Genomic DNA, 14471 nt, shown 5'->3' with positions numbered 1-14471 from the left:
ACCTAGAACTGTCTAGGTAGGACCTGTAAGGCCTATCAAAACAACACTAAAGAAAAAGATTAGAACGGCCTCAAGGGAAAAATCCCTTGAAGCTAAATACAGATAAAATTAAAACAAGCAAATAGAATAGTTGCCTCCCCGGCAACGGCGCCAAAATTTGATACCGTCGTCAGGTACCAAAAATAAAATACCTAGTTACACTAACAGAAGCTAGCAGTAAGTAGGGTCGATCTCTACATGGAGGCAGTCACTATCTACTTGTCTATTCGGTCTGTCTACGGTCACAAGATGGGGGTTTGATTGTTTTGACTAAACTAACGAGATTAAGGCAAGAGAAATAGAGATAAGAGAAATTAAGCAGAGGGAAAGGAAACTAGGATGTCGGTTCATCAATAAATGTCAATTAATTGCAGTTAAGGTCACAGATTAGTCGATGTGTCGGTCTAAGGGCAATGAATATCTCCTTCCGGTCTCAATTCGCCCTAAAATACTATTAGCTTAGCTTCCGCCCTCACTAAAGCATTCTAATGCTCGCTGCAGGTCTCACCCCTTCCAACCTTCCGGTCTAGGTCAAGGCTTACCAAGGTTAAAAAGGCTAATTGCATCGATTCAATCAGCAAGATACAATTAAAGCAGCGATTAACAACATAGACTTAAACAACAACGACAAATCTATAAACTAATTAGCAATTAACATTCATTCATCGAATCCCCTAATCCTAGCAAAGAGAATTAGCTAGACATAATAAACGGAAGAACAGAAACAAAGGAAAGACAAATAAACATAAACATAAATAAAGGAGAAAAGGGAAAGAAAGAAAGTTACAGTAAATCCGGGAAATGAGAGAAAGGAATGTTTACAGAGAAAGAGTAAAGTAAAAGTATCAAGGAACGCAGTCCAAGAAGTCAGAAGAGAATTACAAATGACGTCCCTCCTTCCTATTTATAAGAAATAGGAATTTTATTTGACCTAATGACGAATTAAAGCTAAAAAGGCCCGAGCCCAATAGAAACCTCTCGATCGAGCCCTTTAAAACTGCTCGATCGAGCAGAACCAAGCACGAACCACTAGATCGAGTGAAATAACCACTCGATCGAGCAAACCTCAAAATGCATCTTTTCGATCGAGCATAAATTTCATTCGATCGACTTCTTATTCCATCTAAAAGCACTCGATCGACCAGAAAAGCTCTCGATCGAGTGTTATCTGACTTCAGCAGCCACGTGTTCCGTTAGTCTCAGCTTTGACTTGTCTTTTTAGCTCCCGAAGTGGCTTCACGCATCCCGAGACAGCTATATTTCCGCTCCAAATTCACTCTTCCTTCAAATGCATGCAAAACGGACGGTAAAAGGCTTGATTTCACTACTTTCTGGTCCATTCCTGCAAATAGAATAAAACAAACCAAAGTAGCATATTCGGGGCATTTCGTAGCATAAAACCACGATAATAGCATAGAAATACGTGCATAAAAAGGCCTAAAAGGACTATATAAAATGCACGTATCAATAATATACTTCGTAATAAACAGTACTCCCTCCATTTAATTCCAAATTTTAGATGACACATTTATCTTTTATACACTATTCACAAGTAAGAAGAATCTTTCCATTTTCTCCTAATATATAAGATAAAATATATTTATGTGAGATCTTGTTATATTCGTCTTTTGGAGTACATTAAAAATATCTCGCTTTTAGAATTTTTGCAATTGTGTAACTAAAGAAAATTACGATGTAAAACATGCGTTGACAACGTGAGAAAACAAAAGCACCATTTGTAGTTGAATGGAGGGAGTAGTATGAATAGAGCGACAATAAGACCTTGTTTTCAAGGACTTGGGCCCTATTCTTTTAACCTTAATTTTTTGAATTGAACTTATAGGACTTTAGCTTTAACGTTTCTTTACTGAATTTATCGATAATGAACTTTTCTGAATTGGACTTATAAGAGTTGGATTTTTTCTGAACTAAACTTATAAGAGATGAACTTTTCTAAACTAAACTTATAGAATCCTAACTGACTTTATAGGAGCTGAACTTATAGAAAAGTGGGTATGAATTTAACAGAACATTTATGAATTGCTGCTCTGTTAAACTTAATTTTTATGAACTGCTATGAACTAAATTTGTAGGAGTTTAACTTTTCTGAACCAAACTTATAATAGGAGTTGAACTGAACTTATAGAAACTGAACTGAATTTAACTGAACTTATAGGAGCTTAACTTATAGGAAAATGAGTATGAATTGAGCTTAACTTTTTTGAACTGATGACTTAAAAGAGCTGAATTAAACTTATAGGAACTGAACTTAACTGAACTTTTAGAAGCTTAACTTTTCTAAATTGAACTTAAAGAGAGCGACTTTAAGTCCTAAAGAATAGGGCCTTGTTGCCCTTGTAGTATCTAAACTCTTCTGAACTAAACTTACAGGAACTAGAGGCGGCAATCGGGTTGGGTCATATCAGGTTTGGGTCATATCGGGTCAACCTACTCTTTCAAGTGGAGTCGGCGTTGGGTTGGGTCGTTATCAGGCCGGGTCACTTCAGGTCAAATGATCTATCAGGTCGGGTCGGATTTGGGCCGGGTCACTATTAGGTCCAATTGATTTATCGCTTTACTTCAATTTTTAGCCAAAAAGTTTAGCTTTTAACCACTATTTGATTTAATTACTCCATTATTAAGTAACATGTTTCAAACTAAACACTAAATTACGTTCATTGATCAATATTAAGCCTAATAACTATCGGGTCATCAATTTAATCGAGTCAATATCGGGTCGAGTTCATATCAGCTCAGATCAGTTTCGAGTTCAGGTCATTGGTTATCAGGTCGTATCGGGTTATGCATCGCCATTAGGTTGGGTCAGGTCGGTTTCAATAAACAGAAGCCAACGAAAAACTAATAGTGTCTTACAAATGTCGTTCCAAATTTATTTTATTTCCGAATCATTAATGTTATAAAAAAATGTCATTATTTTATTAATCTTTTAATATGTATTTTTGCAAATTCTGACGGATTACAAATCATCGAAATAAATATTTTATAAAAGTACATGGTATAGAAATTAAATAAATATATGACTAATTTAATGGCAAATAAAAAGTGTACTCCAAAATATTGGTTCACTCCTTGCTTTGCATTTGTACTAGAAATTTGATGGTAAAAATTGAAATTATAGTAACAATTGGGTTCCACCATTATCATAAGAAAAATTGTTTTCCCTACATTCAGGGAGCCAATAGGGAGGCTTAAAAAAACTTAGCTTTTATATATAGGGGATGTCTTCTCTTTTTTGTCTCCTCTCGGTCTCCTCTTCTTTCTCTTTTCGCCTTTCTTTTCTATACTCTCACTTTCCACTTACAACAACGTCCTTTGGCGACTAAGAGTTCACATCCAAGCCACTTAATTATCAAATGTCGATGCGATATTCCAACAACTTTGAAAAGACGAATGACGGAAGCAAATACAGGAAGAAAGTTTTTGGCATGTAAGTACTATAATTTGGAGACGTCAATGCGTGGTTGCAATTATTTCATGTGGGCTGATGAGCCATGAATGAGATGACTTGGTTGAAGTCAGAAATTGTTATGCAAAAACTACGGTTGAAACGATTGGAAGAGATGACGATTCAAATTATGAAGAACGAGAACGAATGAATGAGTTAGGTTTAGAAATACCTTATGTTAAGGAAATCGGAAGAGATTTGATGAAGCAGGAGATAAATGAGGAATGATGGAGATGAAAGATTGAAGAACGAAATAAGATGAAGGAATGAAGACAAAAAATGGCACGTAAGAATGTTTATAAGATGAAGTCAACGCCGTTTTTTTTTTAATTTGGTCAAACTCCGGCCATTTGTTGTATTTTACAATTTTTTTTTAAAGGTACTAGAATGCTAGAAAATTTATTAAAGGTGGTGTTTCACAAAATGACTTATATTAAAGGTGGTGTTAGATAAAAAAAAACTTTTATTAATTAAATATTTAACGGTATCCGTCACAAGCTTATGACGGATATCGCCTGTCTTCAATGAGATTTTGTGTGTTTTTATTCACATAATTTCAATTCTCCCAATTTCGTCGACCGCTAATTTCTGACGATTTCTCCTGATTCCGGCTCACGGTATGTTTATCATCTTTCTAATTTCGATTTTATGTTTATCTGAATTGTTTCTACGATAATCATCTTTATACATTTACAAATTCCTCAATTTTTTCTTCTGTGATTTTTTTTGCGCGTTTGTAAACCCTAATTTTGACTACTGAGTTGAATTAATGTAGGTTTATTGATTATCTGTACAATTTGGATGTTTATACATTTACAAATTCAGTTTGATTAACTCTCGATACAAGTTTTTGTGTTTCTTTTGGTGATTGTTTGGCTCACACATTATCCTTCGTAAACCTAATCGATGTTTCAGTTTTCAGAAGTAATTTTTTTTGGAGAGGATTCAGCTGGATTTCTGTAAATTTTAATAACTATGGAAAATCAAGTTGTATGACTAAATGACAAGTGCCACACTCTTGTATACATGATGGTTGTTTTGTCATTTTTAGAGTTGGTGATTATACTTTCTTTTGTACTAAGATAGAAGTCATTGAATTAAAGGCAAATTTGCTTTGAATGATATGTTGCTTCTGCTTTACTGTTGTTGGTGGAGCATTTTACAAGCTTTTTTCCAGCCTATATAGAATCTTAAATTGTTGTTGTTGAAGTTATAATTTTTAATCTTGATGCTAAAAAGTGTGTTGGACGAGGAAAGAAAACTAAAATGGCCGTTGAATTAGGACCAACTTAATCCTTTTGGTTGAGGAACGTAAGTAGAAGTCACTGGCTTTCAAACAGGTTGGACAAGAATGCCACAGTTGGCTGTAACATGTAAAAGGTGTGTAAAGAACACTTATAGGACACCAATTATAATGATACTAATGATTTCCCAACGAATATGCCAATCTTGGCGAATATCGTTGATAAGTCATAACACACACATTGTCACCTTGGGTGATTAGTTTAGGAATTGCTAATGACTCAGCTGTTAGAATACTACCTACCTTTGATTAGAGAGGCTGAGAGCTTTTGCAACTAGAATGCTATTTAAGCCACACGTTTTACCCCTTAAAAACATGAATTTACCATCATGATCTCTAATGCAATAGCCGGAAGCCTCTTTATAATAAGCTAAGTTAAAGCCATCAATATTTAGTTTTAGGAGATCCATATGAGGGTTTCCCCAAAAACTATCTTTTCCTTACAATCACTACAATTTCTGATTACATCACGTTTTTTTGGATCAAGTATCCGCCATGATTTTTAGATTTTTAGTAATATCATGTGAATATTACAAGGTTTCTTTCTTTTGTAATCCTGGTATGAAAAATGTCTAGCATCTATACACAACCTGATTTCTTGATTATATATCTTCTTAATATTCGTTCTTTTTTTTTTTAGGGCAGAAGACATGAAATCTGCCAAACAGCTAAGCAGGATTAAAGTACGGGCGTCATTACAGGGAAGCATTAAGAAGAGTGCAGTCGTTAAGAAATCCCAGAAGAGCTTTGGAGGCCAGCCCAAGAGAAAGTCAGGTATGGTGCTTCTCTCTTTCATGTGTAGTTCATACCCAGAAAACTCTAGTATATCAAGTCTGAAGTGAAGTTGACTGATGATTTGAGGTTCCGTCGAACTTAGTGAAGTATGTTCTATTTCGTTTCACCAAAGAACATATAATTTTGAAGCCTAAACCTATTTTATTGTTGATATTCTGTTAGTTATTGATGTTTGTACATTCAGAGTGGACACTAAAGTTTAAAAACACTCCGGAAGTGCAGCCTAATTAGATACTCAGCTCTATTGGTTGTATCTTCTACATCACCTAAAATATGTTTTAAAGTTCAAGTTTGTAAGCTTAATACATTTGTTCATGTTTTATTTATTTATTTATCTATTTTCTATAAGCAATGCTTATCATCTCGAATTTTTATAGATATCTTCTGTATTTTATGTATTCTCGTCGGAAAAATGTTTCTACACAATCAGAGTGTCCTTCAGAACAAGGTGAATACAATTCAGATAAAAGCTTAAATCCGGAAAATATTAGCAAAATGCCTTTAGACATCAATCAAAGAGATAAAAAAGTGCATCATCCCTCTAAAATCAAGCTGCAGTTGTTACCTCTGGATGAAAGAACTCACGCAGGATTAGAGAAGGTGAGTACCAATTGTTGAGTGCGTTACTTTGTAGTGTAGACTGTAGAGTTCCCCTTCCAATTCAAACATCAATATCAGGCTTGCGTGTTTCAGGATGGTCGGAATCCATTCCTAGAGTTGACCCTTAGTGCAAGGAAGAAGATTTCATCTGTACTCACACACCTTTTCAATAAATGGGGAAATTCAAGCATTGCTCTAGGAGAGCTGACACTTTTCCCTTTCAATGCTGTGGTTGAGAATTTGACTGCCTTTAAAAGCTGGAGTTCACGTGACTCTGGAATTACCGTAGGAGATGTTCATTCAGCAGTTGGCAGTCCTGAAATCTTTCGCTTGAGGTATGATTTTTCTAATATTTTCTTCGGATAATCACTGTTGGTATAGCTGTTTACATTTCCTATGAAGCCAAAGACTCATTGTTCTTGGGATTTATGATGGAATAAAGGATAATGGCTCAATAAACTGGATGCGCTTTGTTTTATTATTATATGGCAATCATTCGATGCAATAATTGACGCAAAATTCGTATGGGTCTCCACGAAACTACCTTTTTGCAACCCCCTAACCTCGCATTAGTGGGAGGCTGGGAGCCCTTGAGGAATTGAGGAAATATTTATTGTGTCGTTGATATTATAGCTTAGCTTTCTAGTTTCTAATATTATGCTCTCATTGAAGGTATGGCTGGATTTCCTCGCATCTCAATAGCTTTACCTCTCCTACAGTTTGCAGTCGTTTGGAGTGTGCTGGTAGCGGTGCAGTGGAGGCTGCATCTGGTCTTGAGAATCAGACTAATGCGAAAAACAAAGAGCTGGTACCAAGAATTATGAACGGGAAATTAAATAAATCAGTTAGGATGACAGCTTTGTCTAATAAGCCATCCAACTCGGAAATTCAAACGGATCAAGCTTTGGTTAACAGTGAAGTGTTGAAACCAAGCCAGACTACAGAAATAGAACGTCATTCTATAGAGGAAAGACACTATTCAACTGAACCAGTCAGACTTGAGGTTAGCCATGGTTTTGTTCGTGCTTGTTTTTTATACTAGTTTTTTTAAATGTTGTTTTGCTAGCATTTATGTGGCTGGCTAACTTGAATAATTTCCAATCCCCCATTGCGGAATTGACTCAATTCTGTTTTGAGGTCGGATTTTCTCCCTTATATTTTAAAATCTAAATCGATGCTGATTGGTACCCTCCTAGTTCCTGAATGGTGGACTTTGCAGTTCAGTTAACTTCACCCTGTGTTACATTTTATATTGCATTAAGAGTTTCAACATCCCTCCTCCAAACTTTATTCAAGTTTTGATGATCTTTTAATCTCAATGATTCTCCACCTCTTTTCGTTTGCTACAAGGGTAGTCATGTTGTGGTGTTGGGATATTAAGTGGTTCTGGCAATTACAGAAAATTGTTCGAAAGTTGTGAGACATTCGTATTTCTATGCTCACATGTCGTCCGACGAGATGCTACGTAGCTTTCAATTTAATTGTTATTAGGTCTTTTTTCTTTTGAATGATTTCTTAGTTTAAAAGTGCGCTTTGGACGAGGTACTAGCCAAAGCGCGTCGGTGCGTTTTAGGTGCGCCTTTTAGACAAGGCTCACCTCACAATGCTAACTAGTACGCACTTTCCATATCTTTTAGACAATGCTCAGCATTCTTCTCCCCATTATTCCTAACTTTACTCCTTGACATGTTACCCAACTTGCCCAAAAATTTACTTGGAAATTACAAATTTGTTTTCAAAAATAGGGCGCCTTGCGTCCAAAAGGCATGCGCCTTCGCCTTGCCCCTCGCCCCCTTAGCACCTCGGTGCGCATTTTCAAACTAAGGTTCATTTACCCTAATTTGGGGTGCAAGTTTGGTTAGAGGAAGGGAAATGGAGGGATTCATTTTCCTTCCTCCAAGCCAAATCAAAATGCTTCCAACATCGAAAAGATTTATAAGACCTCAAAGGCTCTATTCCTACTCCCTTCCCTTCCCTCCTAGCTCTTACACCCTGCCGTTAACAGTGCTTTGATATTATCTGAAGGTAAGGTGCCTTGTTGTCTTCGTACAAACTTGAAGATGCTTCATTTCTTGTTTTCGTTCAGGAAGCACGGACTGGAAGAGAGCTTTCACAACCGTCGGTACTGTTGTCTGATTTAAGTAACATAAGCATTGGAGGTCTTCTATCAGAAGCATCTCTGCAGGGTAGATTTAATGCATCAGGCAGTAGCAGATTGAACTTTCAGCCCTCGGTTGACTCGATGGATGCTTTCATTAACAAAATAAACTCCTCCAATGTTTCAACTACTATTGATATGCCCTCCTCAATTTTGGATGCGGATGACACATGCCATTCTTTTTTATTGTCAAAACCCTCGTCGACCAAAGATTTTTTGTCTCTTGGTCGAGGTGCGTTTTCTGGGTTATCCAGCCACGACGCTGCTTCCAGGCCATCGAGATTCTTCAAGTCAGAGGTTTATTGATGGTTTTTTTTTTTTTTTTTTTTTTTTTTTTTTTTTTTTTGCACGTTTGATTTGCTCTCGGCAAGTTAAGATATGAATACTATGTTACTCTGACTCTTCATAAATCTCTCGTACTCTTGTTTGGCATTCGACCTTATGACATGAATATGACACTTAGGCACTTCATTTTAAGCAGACACACGAGTTATATGTATAAAATAGTGGAGTACAACACGTGGTACACAACTTGGAATCTTGTATATGCCTGATACTTCTATCCAAATTTGAATAACATTGCCTGGATATGAGTCATGAATTGTTACAGGATCATACATTTGCAGAATCTACTGTTTTGACTGTGAAGGAACGGCAATAAATCTGAGATTTTGTTTCCTCACAGGCCAACGTGCAAAATGGTGAAAATGGGTGCAATGCAGTTCAGAAACCGAGTGCAGAGCCCCTGCCATGCTCAGCAGGAGTTTATAACAACGAAAACAGCCTAGGATTATCCAGCATTAGATGGGTATTTACCTTTTCTTTTTTTGATATTAATTTGACCTCAAACACTAACCAAGTGTCACTAATGAATCTCGTTTTTGCGTGGCTTATTTCAGAGTGACTCGTTGGGACCTTTTGATATTCCATTGATACCGCGACAAATTACCAAAGATGACAGTCTCAGTCTTGGTGGATTTTTCAGATAGCGAGTACAGTATGTTCACTAAATGCATTCGCAGGTGCCTTTTGCGATGATGGTTGTAGTCTTGTTGTAGATTTATTCTTTTTAATGATGCAAACAGCTTCATTCTTACATAACTATAAATCCAGAGTCCTTCAGGCAAGTCGAACAAATTACGTTTGCCATCTGTGATGATAAACTCTGTTATTTTGGCCGGAATTGTTCTGCAATTGATGAGAGATTTGCCAAGGATTTAGATGTTCACAGGAACTTTCGGCTTTGATTACGTATATATAGAACTTTCTCTTACTATGGCTGCTGCCTTGACTAACAAAAGATGTATAATTGATTAATAGCCGTGAAGAAAAAGGGTTCTAACTAACTAGGTATACAGTTACATCTTGCATGTTGGTCTCAACTCTCACAATTACATCTTGCATGTTGGTCTCAACTCTCACAATTACATCTTGCATGACTTATAGAAATAATGCAAGTAGTAACATCATAAGCAGTACCTATCGAAATTCCAAATGATGTACATCCTTTAAAAACAAATTCGACACAAATATGACAATTCAAGGCTGTGTTACTCCGACACGTCTGCCAGGTGGCATGTCGCGTGTCGGACACGACTCGCCGGCCGACACGACACAAGACACGTGTCTGACACGACACGGCCTTGCCGGAAACGACACTGACACGGCCGGTGATGAAAATGGCAGAAAAATGAAAATTGGAACTTACATGTTAATTCTTCAAGAATGGTGAAGACCGGCGCCGGAGACTTGACAGAGATGACAAACTTGACGGAGATCTGGGTTATAGTGAAGAAGAAGAAGAAAGCCGGCGCCGGAGAGAGATCGGCGGTGGGTTTGGATTTAATGACGGAAAGTCGGAAACTTGATGGATATATGGGTTATAGTGAAGAAGGGTGAAAGTGGTAGGTGGCGGCGTTTCACTTGCACGTGGAAGAAAAGTAGGAAACTGAAAAGTTGAACAAGTCATGACCTAATAGGAAGTTGACTAGTCAAAGTTTTTTTATTTTTAACTTATTTTTGTTAACAAATCTCAAGACAATTTTATGGAAACTTTATGTTATGTACCAACTGGAATTTATAATTTTAAGGAAACTTCATGTTTTTTTTTAATTATATTTTTTGCTTATAAAATTGACGTGTCGTGTCGTGTTGGTTGGTCAAGACACGCCGTTGACCGTGTCGGCGTAATTCAGAAATTTCGTGTCGGACACGCCGGCTCGTGTCCGACACCGACACGTGTCGGCGAGTCGGAGTAACACAGATTCAAGGTAAGTAGTCTCTGGATTGACGCATAAAAAAAGACCCGCCATTAACTTAATACTATTGCACTATAATAATAGTCAATAACTCAATACAGTGTCCAACGTATTGGGAGGGAAACAGACACTTGAGTTGATACTAAATTAATCCGCAAGTTTTCACATAAAATATCTACAATAAGCATGAAATTTGATGCTGCTTTGAGAGTTCGACCTGTTGAAGTCCATCTACTGAGGCTCATTTACTCCTGCACAAAAACACATACCAAAGGAAACAATGAATTTACAGAAGTAAAGAAAAAAAAGGGCAAGGTCGAAGACGAGCAAATTACACTGAAACACTGAAACGTGTAAGAAACAAGAGTTGAAAAGAAAGGTGAAAGGAAAAGAATAGATCACTTACGTGTTCATCATCAGAGTAATGTTGTCTCCTTTCAGAAGGATCCTCCCTGAGCCAATAACAAATTAGAGGGTTAAACTCAATGGGGCATAGAATAACAATCAACAATCCAACTTTAGCATTGCATGTCATATCTTACCTAGCGATTTTCGGGTCTTCTTTTTGACATTGACTTCTTCAGCATCATCCAAAACCAAGTTCATGTACTCATCAAAACCCTACACAGTTAAAGAACACATTCAGAGCATGGAAGTAATACACATGAAGACTGATATACAAGATACTTAAATCATCAGCAACAAAAATTGCTTTCCGTCAAAGCTAATTATGCAATTCCATTTGTATCAGCTTGTTCAGTTTATTCGGATCTCTTTGATCTTAAAGGGGATCTTCTATAATTTCGCAGGTGAGGGGTTATTTCTTGGTTTTGTCCCGTCATTAATAACTTGATCATTTTTTAAATAATAATGGTTAACACAATCAGTTCATCGGTGGTCGGCAACTAAAAAACTGTCATACAGCTATTACCATTTACCAGCAATCAGCATCAACAAAGAATAATAAAGAAACTACCAAAAATCACTAAAATAACCATAATCATCATGCAATCCGTAATGGGCCGCCTGAACCACCCACTCCAAATATGCATCTCTCCAAAATTACTAATTTGAAATAACCACAGCAAACGATAAAAACCTAAATGACGCAGACTCAAAATGACGTGACTTCAAGCGCAAAAAATATCCGAAACCACCCGACCTGACCCACAAGGCCACAACAGACCGGAATGACCAATTTGGTAAGGTCTACTTGTGGTTCTGGACTCTAGAGGGATACTATCAACCAAGAAAAACCAAGTGCTAGCCAAGTGTGCTTATAACCACATGTCCTCGCATCCCTCGCCCATCAAAACAGTAATAAAGTTAACACCAACGAAACAATGTCTAGAAGAAGCCAAGTAGCCAACTATAGTTTCAATCAAATTAAACACAACAGAAATCAGAAATGCAACATTTAGGTAATTAACTTCCCACTCCCCTATCTTGAAGAATTGGGGGAAGCCAGTAGCTGGCCCAGTTGTAAGTTTAGAGATCAAGTTATCCCAAGGACGTCTTAGTAAACAATATGAGGTGCATATATTCTTGATTGCGCAAGATGGTAACAAAAAAACAAGAAGCAATGATGGTCTAGATAAATGTGGTGAGAGAGCAACTAGAGCTGTCATTTTGTGATGTGTGCCTACATAAATCAAGTGGCAGTGCTTGTACAGAGTGGGAACAATCACTGAAGCATGCCTCCATTGGGTGCAAGAAGTGTAGCGCAAGTATTCGGAGTTGAAGTGGATTTAAGAAGCAATTAAGCAAAAAAAAAGTTGGAGATTCAGTTTCCAACCAATATATTAAACTCTTAAAATTTTATCTTCGCATTTCAGTTTTTTTAATTCTTTTATCTAGTCATCCACTTTTCCATTTTCTTGGCGGAATTGACTGACACGAGGTATTTGCTAAAGAGGCACTAACTTCAAAGAACACAAATAATAAAAAATGTCAGTTACATATACAATGGCATTGAGCTTCACTTCAAATGTGAGAGATAGTCTACACTGTACAATGTTCTAAAAATCATATTTACCAAACTCCTATAACTGTATACTTTTGAGACCATGTAGCTCTGTTCCAACACATAGGCTTAGTGGTAGTGGTGCATATTGGATGAGAGAGGGGCTTAGTTTAAGAAGTCACGAGGCATGCCAAGGTGACAAATACGCCGAGGCAATGGCGCGCACCTCATATACACGAGGCGCATTATTTTTTCTTTCAAAAACAAAATTTGTGTGACCAACATGTTATTGGGTTTTAAAAAAGGCTAAAAGGCAAAGGAGTAAAAACTGGGGATAATGTGGCAAAGAGAAGTGGGTACTAGGAAAACTAGACGGAAAAAAAATATGAAAATTGCATAGTAGAGCGCTTCACTAGATGTACGGCATGTACCATAACTAGATTGAAAGAGCGGCATAACGAAAATCTGCAGGTGAACCAAGTTATAACACTCGACTAATACAATCATCTCACATATTTTGTGGTTTCCTGAGGATGTGTTTGGATTGAGGGAATTGGAGAGAAAGGAAAGGCAGGGAGAATAGGAGATTTAAAATCCCTTGTTTGGATAGCAAATGAAGGTGGAGGGAAACAGAGGGGGGGGGGGGATTTGGAGGGATCCATTTCCCGTCCTCCAAGCCAAATCAAAATCTCTCCCTCCCCTTCCCTCCACTTTTGAAATCCACTCAGAGTCATGGTACTCAAAACATGTTCATGTAGAACTCAAGCTAAAACATCAGTGTCAGATCTGCTAAATGAAGTTTTGAATGAGACTTGAACTAGTCATTCACCCATAACAGACTTGCATAGACATAGCATACAGCAAGTCACAAACAGTTGCCCGTGTGTGTTACCTATGACTGTCTAAGTGCGCTACGCACATGAATGAGACTTGAGCTATTCATTCACCCATAAGAAGCTCCCATCCTTAACAGTTTTTCATAGAGTTACCAACGAATTTATAACACAGTTTGAAATACAACAAACATACCTGACTTCATCACGAAATCGTCACAAGCTATAGGATACTATCGTCAAGGAAATTAACACAAAAACAAGCGCAAATATATAAACAAGAAATGGAAATCAAACGAAGCCTAAAAAGGGGAAAAAGCTTACAATAATACGGCCTTCAATCCTCAAATCCTTCTGCTCAAACAACCAGATCTGAATCTTAGCTTTCTGCATTATAAATTACACACATTCAAAATCAACAAATTAGGGTTTGTATATTGTAAAACAAACTCAGCATAAAAAATCGAGAAATTAAGAAGAGTGAGAGGAATAACGTACACTCTGAAGAAACCTGAAAATCAAGTTCTAGAGGAATCGAAATCCATGACAAGGAACAAAAGCATGAGTGAGATATAATCATAAATATTAACAAGAAATTGAAAAATAAAATAAAAAAGAGTGTGTGAAGGAAAATACGATAGGCTGAGTCATAATCCGCTGAACTTTGGCGCTCGCCATTGTTGCTGACCTTGCTGTTGCTATAGACTTGCTGCGTTTTCGTTATGGAGGACACTGAGTTTGAGAGTGTAGCCAAAAACCCTAATTTTATTTGGAGGGATGAAAAGGGAAAGACGAAAGAAATTTTTGGCTGAAAATTAAAGTGTGTTGATTTTCGTAGTACAAATTTTACTCATTATAGTACATTTTGACTATTTTACCCTTGTCATTTCTCCCTCTTATCTCACCGATGTACTACATCTAGGGATGCCAATGGGTCGGGTTGGATCGGGTTTTGCAAGATCCAAACCCGATCCACTTATTTATTGGATCACAGATCCATATCCATACCCGATCCATATCCAAAATTTTAAAATTCATACCCGATCCATTATACTT

The 14471-nt window shown here is 37.1% G+C and overlaps 2 protein-coding genes across 4 annotated transcripts; one reads left to right on the top strand and one right to left on the bottom strand.

The window, feature by feature from the left end:
• Window positions 1-3969: 3969 nt before the first annotated feature.
• LOC141634131 (TSL-kinase interacting protein 1-like) lies at window positions 3970-9589 on the top strand. Of its 3 annotated transcripts, XM_074446420.1 has the most exons (8): window positions 3970-4122; window positions 5449-5582; window positions 6034-6203; window positions 6297-6538; window positions 6876-7206; window positions 8290-8658; window positions 9047-9169; window positions 9261-9589. In XM_074446420.1, the coding sequence occupies exons 2-8, from the start codon at window positions 5459-5461 to the stop codon at window positions 9348-9350; spliced, it is 1449 nt and encodes a 482-aa protein (XP_074302521.1). In that variant the 5' UTR covers window positions 3970-4122; window positions 5449-5458; the 3' UTR covers window positions 9351-9589. The 3 variants fall into 3 exon arrangements, with proteins under 3 accessions (XP_074302521.1, XP_074302523.1, XP_074302522.1); XM_074446422.1 differs by lacking the exon at window positions 8290-8658 and having other exon boundaries at window positions 3971-4122; XM_074446421.1 differs by lacking the exon at window positions 3970-4122 and having other exon boundaries at window positions 5495-5582; window positions 5981-6203.
• Window positions 9590-10672: 1083 nt separating this feature from the next.
• Window positions 10673-14195, bottom strand: LOC141634132 (uncharacterized). The gene is made up of 6 exons (XM_074446423.1): window positions 14052-14195; window positions 13914-13940; window positions 13740-13802; window positions 11162-11240; window positions 11026-11071; window positions 10673-10870 (listed from the first exon to the last, which is right to left on the bottom strand). The coding sequence occupies exons 1-6, from the start codon at window positions 14091-14093 to the stop codon at window positions 10861-10863; spliced, it is 267 nt and encodes an 88-aa protein (XP_074302524.1). The 5' UTR covers window positions 14094-14195; the 3' UTR covers window positions 10673-10860.
• Window positions 14196-14471: the final 276 nt, after the last annotated feature.

This window comes from Silene latifolia, chromosome Y (assembly GCF_048544455.1).
Source record: "Silene latifolia isolate original U9 population chromosome Y, ASM4854445v1, whole genome shotgun sequence".
Lineage (NCBI taxonomy): Eukaryota > Viridiplantae > Streptophyta > Magnoliopsida > Caryophyllales > Caryophyllaceae > Silene > Silene latifolia.
This window is presented reverse-complemented; position numbering and strand designations above follow the sequence as displayed.

What these genes read in the sequence shown, in the direction of transcription:
- LOC141634132 (XM_074446423.1), bottom strand. Translation starts at nt 14,093, where the DNA reads ATGGCGAGCGCCAAAGTTCAGCGGATTATGACTCAGCCTATC. An exon ending in TTTTCAGGTTTCTTCAGAGT is followed by an intron (nt 13,803 to 13,913) that starts GTACGTTATTCC and finishes TTTATAATGCAG; the next exon opens with AAAGCTAAGATTCAGATCTG. An exon ending in GGATTGAAGGCCGTATTATT is followed by an intron (nt 11,241 to 13,739) that starts GTAAGCTTTTTC and finishes TTAACTGTGTAG; the next exon opens with GGTTTTGATGAGTACATGAA.
- LOC141634131 (XM_074446420.1), top strand. Translation starts at nt 5,459, where the DNA reads ATGAAATCTGCCAAACAGCTAAGCAGGATTAAAGTACGGGCGTCATTA. An exon ending in CTGAACCAGTCAGACTTGAG is followed by an intron (nt 7,207 to 8,289) that starts GTTAGCCATGGT and finishes GTTTTCGTTCAG; the next exon opens with GAAGCACGGACTGGAAGAGA. An exon ending in GATTATCCAGCATTAGATGG is followed by an intron (nt 9,170 to 9,260) that starts GTATTTACCTTT and finishes GGCTTATTTCAG; the next exon opens with AGTGACTCGTTGGGACCTTT.